Genomic DNA, 5,873 nt, shown 5'->3' with positions numbered 1-5,873 from the left:
ATTGGCTGGTAGCACACATCCTGACCTTGTCTTGTCCTTGGAGCCCAAAACCTCGAATAGCACACGCTACCATAGATATAGAATCACTACTGGAGTACTGGTTCATGTCTACGATCGGTAGTGGTAGTACAACCGATAGTAATAATATTATTTGGTGTTTATTATAAATTGATAATATAACACCACCACACCTAAAATTTTATTGCCGAAATCTATTGGACTCAACCGCACACCTACTCAGTCTTTCTACATTCCTTTCTCACGCCCGCTCGGTCTCTCTAGTCTCTCCCATTCCTCTCCCTCTCTCCACACCCACAAGAGCACCGGCCTCTCTCCTCTCCCTTTGCTCTTGCTCATCCTCTCCATGCCCAGTGGCCGTGAGTGCACGCGGAGGTGGCTTGGAGGCCTGGCGTAGCCCCCCCTCCCCCCGGTGCTCAACGGTTCGCCATGGGGAGGGGGGGGCGGCATCCCGAGAGCCCGACGTGGGTGTTTGTTGGCACTAGCACAACCTCTCCATCGTCAATGACCTTTTTTGTTTTTACAATTGATTTTCACCACTGGTTGGTTACTGAAGATAGCGTCATTGTCAACTTATCACCACCATGTGGTTAATCAAGTAGGCGGTGACATTAGTTTTATCATCATCGGATGCAAACCGGCGGTCATTAGCTCGATTATCACCAACAGGGTGAAGTGAAACTCGCTAGTGATGGGGCATTCCGAACCGGCAGTGAATCTAGCTAGCAATAATACTAAGTCTGAAGTGTATCTACATGGTGCCTTGATGACTATACATACCAGATCATGTTACTAAGTAGGTTACACGTATGCTAAGTATTCATGCTGGCTTATAATACTAATTGGTTCAGATACGTCATCGAATATACTGTATATGTGTTGGCACATATTACGAACCGACGTAGATATTAAGGGCTAAAAGGAAATAGGTCATTCTTGGTGAAAAGTTTTATAGCATTGTTTTCACAAAATACCATGTTACTTAAAATAAAATGAGACATGGTTGAAACAACTATTATCCATACATGGTTTCATTCTAGTATTTTATAGACATTTAATTCCAGGACCATCTAGAGTAAAAAACCGAGTCAACAGAGTTCATCCAAATAAAACTCAATTCTTCTCTATTCCATGACCATCTAGAGTAAAAAACCGAGCCAACAGAGTCCATCCAAATAAAACTCAATTCTTCTCTATCTTATTAAAAACATTGCAACATCATAAAAAATGTTTCTATTGTAGCCTACTAAATACAGATTAAACTCGAATAAAACTTCATTAAAGACTGGCATGCGAGAAGGATGGCGAGAAGGCTACTCACGGAAGTCGTGGGTCAAGGATGCGATTTTAGAATGGCAAGTGTGTGAAAGACCGCGTAAGTGGTTTAGGTTTAGATATCCAAGACATATACTCCCTCCGTCCCCAATTAACTGTCATCGTTGGATTTCCGTGCCGAAAGTTTGACTAGATTTGTAGAAAATACGTGCAATATTTGTATCTCTAAATTAATTTATTAAAAAACTAGATTCACATATCTATCTAATGATATTAATTATGTACCATAAATATTAATATTTTTTACATATATTTAGTCAAACTTATTTCTCGGGAAGCGAAAATGATAGATATTTAGGGACGGAGGGAAGTACTCGACTAGCTACTGCTTGAGGTCCGTCAGGCTATCCAATAGAGGTGGAAGCACATGATGATAATAAGGCTGTGGCAGGATGTGTCCTTACGGATGGAAATGTAAGGATGGGAGGACCTTTCTACTTGACGATTAAGAGATCATGATTTATGATCCAATTATCATGGGAGTTTCCTCAAACGGAAATTTCTTAATACCACTAGAATATAACGGTTATTTTCCCCCCCTAAAAGTCGTAATAAGGGCACCTCTAAGAAATTGAGGTATGTAGTAAACTAAATAATAGTCTCGTAGTTCGTTCGAGCCTAGGAAATAAGAGTCTATTTCTTTCACTCCTCTTTCTTCCACATAAGCAAAAGCCTGAGATCTTCTGTAATGTTTAAAGCACGCATCATGAGTAATTCACAAATTAATAAGGAGCTATAGCTAAGAAGGGTCGTCGTAGTACTAGTATATGTACTGTAGTATATATACATCGTCACATTTCCACCCGGATATATAGTAAGGAATACTCGATCACTATCGCGGGTAGGTTCAACGAATCTAACGAGAAAATTAACACCTAGGCTAGCTTTGCCGTGTTAATTGGGAGGACACGCACGAACTTTCGTTGACTTTGATCCGATGCGGCCAGCTAGCTGTACGTAGCCTGTACGAGCCTGGTTGGTCCCCGGTAACCAAGGGCGGTGGAGACAAGCTGCAGTAGGCTACTGGCGCCGGAAGACGTGCTCCTCGCCGGTGCTGTGGTTGACGTGGCGGATCCACCGCCCACGGCCGGACCTCCTGCTCTGCTGCAGCGCCGTCGGCAGGCTGGGGCCCTTGCCGACCCCGACGTGCAGCACCTCGACGCCGCCGGCGCCGATGGGGAGGTAGGCGGCGCGCACGACCCTGGTCCCGGCCGCCATCGTCCCCCACGGCGCGGTGGCGGAGGCGGAGGCGGAGGCGGAGGCGGCAGCGCGGCGCCGGACGCCGCCGCCGGTGGTGTCGCCGTGGCGCACCACGACCATGCCCCTGGGCCCCGGCCTCGCCGCCCTCAGCACGGCCGCCGCGTCTCGCCGCCGCGCGTCCAGCACGAGGAGGTCGACGCCCTCCAGCCGCGCCATGGCCGCCTCGGCGGCGGAGGACGAGGAGCCGGAGTTGATGGCCTCCTGAGTCGTGGCGCCGTCGTTGTCGTTGTCGTTGTCGTTGTCGAGGCGGGCGTAGCGGCCGCCCGTGCGGCGCGCGGCGGCGGCGAGCGCGAGGCTGGTGGCGGGCGGGCGGCGGCTGCTAGACGGCGACGGCGACGGCGAGGCGTCCACGTCCACGTACGGGGCGTCGACGATGAGCTGGGCGTTCCAGCCGCCGGCCATGGCGGCGACGAGCTCGGCGAGCTCGGGCGAACCGTCGGCGGAGTCATTGCCCGCGATCGCCCGGACGCCGTCGATGTAGGCCTTGGAGGCCGTGTCGGGGCACCACACCAGCTTCATCGTCCACCGTCTCTGCTGGCCTCTTGATCCTGCTGCAGCTCGCTCGGTGGACGATGGATGGATTGGTTACTTGGCGGCCAAGGAAGGAAGGAATGGAATGGAAGGGAAGGGGAGAAGAGAAGGAAGAGTTTATTCGGGCGTGGAGAAGGGGGCATAGAATTGAAAAGCGGAGTGACGGGCGATGGATGGAGGATAAGCGAGAGCGGATATATGCGATGCCGCCCCGCCGATCTGTGGGCTGCGCTGCGCTGACCAGCAAAAAGGAAAAGGACAGCACGGACAGGCGCAGGGTGTAGTAGTGGTGTAATCAAATCAATGTGGAAAGGCTGGGTCTGTGAACGGACGGACGTGCGGGTGCGTGAGTTGGGTGCAGGTGGATGGGTGGGCCGGCGTGTCACGTAACGTATCTTGACGACCGAACTAAAGGCTCTCCTTGTCGGCTCGTAACACCCAATAACTGCCAGCCGGCCGCGCAAGTGCTTCCCTTTTTCTTCTTGCTCTTCTTTTCTTTTTCCATTTCAGAGCACGCACGGTGGACACTCACGCGCTCGCAAGCACACATGCCTAGTACACCGGCATCTCAGAGAGAGGGAGGATGGTTGAGTCAATATACGTGCTTTCGGGGTGTGCCCGCAGGCCTTTCCGGGACGTCCTAGTTGGGCGACTCCTGCCGTCCCCCTCCCTTCCCCTCCGGCATCTTGCCAGGGGCTGAAGAGAGTGGAAATTCATGCTTTTTAATAAGCTTTACCTAGTAGATCGAGTCATTAGGGTTAGTGTCTCCCCATACCAATTTTTTAGTATTGAAGTTTTATCTCCTTCTCCTCCTCTCCGGCGACGGTGAAGGGGAATGGTGGAATCGTCTTCTCTATGGCGGCTCCGTTGAAGATGAGGGCGACCACTTCGACGTCGGCATCTTCATCGACATGACGACATGGAGACTTTTTTTCGGACGGCGGCAGTCATGGCGGAGGTGATGTCGCCGCCATGGAATAATTTTCTCCGGTCTCTTCTCCGTTTTGTTGTGGTTAGATCTGGCCATGATGAAGGACTAGGGAGAATAATTTTCAGATCAGTCTTCCTCACTCTTCGGTGGTAGAAAGAAGAAGAAGGACACCAGAAAGAAGAAGTTTCTCAATTCCACCTATCGGAATGTTGGCCGTCGTTCGTTGGGTATTTGTTCTCAGGCCATTTGCCTGAGTGTTTGACTGTGCGGTCATTCATACTGCAAAGCATTTAACATGTTAGGTTTTGAGTAGTGCTATTCACAGCGTGGGTACTATTTTGTAATTCAGAGTGCTTGTAACGTGTTGATGTTCCTAGCTATCATATAATATAATTCTTCTTTCGTCTCAAAAAAAAATATACGTGCTTTTGGTGGTACACCACATGCCCAGCAGGAACACATGAAACATGGCCGCGCGCGCTCCTCATTCCAGGAGTGTTACGTCAGGAACGTCCTCCGTCCACATTCCTGATTCGGGAGCATTTACATTCCTCCCACGTTATAAAAACAACACTATAAGTTTTCAGTTCATGTTCCATGTGTCCCGTTCCCTTGTGGAAATATGGCTGCTGATCACATCATCGTCTCTTATTGACAGGCTCGTTGTTGCTTGGCGCTTGACAAACCAACATTCAGTTCGCACGCATCGATTCGTCTATCATCTGGGATGCATGGTGATGCGTTCTGTCTGGTGTTCTTTCTTTCATGTATGAAGATGTCATGACTTGTACGGAGTTTTCAGTTCATGTTCCATGTGTCCCGTTTGAAAGGATCAAGATGCCCAAGAGGGGGGTGAATTGGGTTAATTCTAATTTTGTGCAATAATTAGGCACTACACTTAGCCCATTTCACCAATTGTATCTAAAATATGTTTCTGTTGTTCTTCCTTACAAAAGTTTTGCATCCTAGGTTCCAATCCTACTCTAGCATGGCAACTCTAGAAATGTAAAGACATGAAATGAATTGCCCAAATGTAAATGCTCAAAATAAAGAGAGGGAAAGGAACACGGTGATATTTTCCTGAGGTATCGGAGAGTCGCCACTCCCACTAATCCTTGTTGGAGCACCCGCGCAAGGGTGTAGCTCCCCCTTGATCCATGCAAAGATCAAGTGCTCTCTACGGGCTGATTCTTTGATACTCCGTCACGGTGAATCGCCCACACCCGCTAACAACATGACTTGAGTCATCCACAAGCTCCGTCGGATGATCACCAAGCTCCCAATCACCACCGAGCCATCTTGGTGATGGCGATCATCAAGAGTAACAAGCATAAACTCTCACTTGACCAAAACAAGCCTAATGAGAAAGGTGGATACACACTTGCTACTCCTTATGCACTAATGAGGTCCTCAATCTTGTACTATCAAATCTCAATCACCTTACTAGGCTCTTGCTCTCCCTTGCACTCCAAAGGTGTTTCTCATCTGAATAAATGGGCAAGAAACCTCCCATGGACGAGTGGAGTAAGTATTTGTACCCAATCATTCAAAACATAACATTTGGAGGCTGAGTCATCACTCTGCGGGCTGACCGGATGCTCCGGTCAGTTGTACCCGCCATTGTGTTAGAGAGAGAGCCGTTAAGCTCTGACCGGACTCTGACCAGCGTCCGGTCAGCACCCACCAGACGCATCCGGTCAAGAAAAAAACTCTCTAGAACCTCTCTGGAGTAGATCGGACGTAGGTACCCAGCGTCTAGTGCTCCTCTACTCAGTGTTTGGTCAGTACCAGATGACTG

General features: G+C 49.3%; 1 protein-coding gene across 1 annotated transcript; it reads right to left on the bottom strand.

The window, feature by feature from the left end:
• Window positions 1–2,373: 2,373 nt before the first annotated feature.
• LOC136544998 (uncharacterized) lies at window positions 2,374–3,280 on the bottom strand. Its single transcript, XM_066537055.1, has one exon. The coding sequence runs from the start codon at window positions 3,130–3,132 to the stop codon at window positions 2,374–2,376; it is 759 nt and encodes a 252-aa protein (XP_066393152.1). The 5' UTR covers window positions 3,133–3,280.
• Between the last annotated feature and the right edge of the window lie 2,593 nt (window positions 3,281–5,873).

This window comes from Miscanthus floridulus, chromosome 3 (assembly GCF_019320115.1).
Source record: "Miscanthus floridulus cultivar M001 chromosome 3, ASM1932011v1, whole genome shotgun sequence".
Lineage (NCBI taxonomy): Eukaryota > Viridiplantae > Streptophyta > Magnoliopsida > Poales > Poaceae > Miscanthus > Miscanthus floridulus.
This window is presented reverse-complemented; position numbering and strand designations above follow the sequence as displayed.

What these genes read in the sequence shown, in the direction of transcription:
- LOC136544998 (XM_066537055.1), bottom strand. Translation starts at nt 3,132, where the DNA reads ATGAAGCTGGTGTGGTGCCCCGACACGGCCTCCAAGGCCTACATCGAC.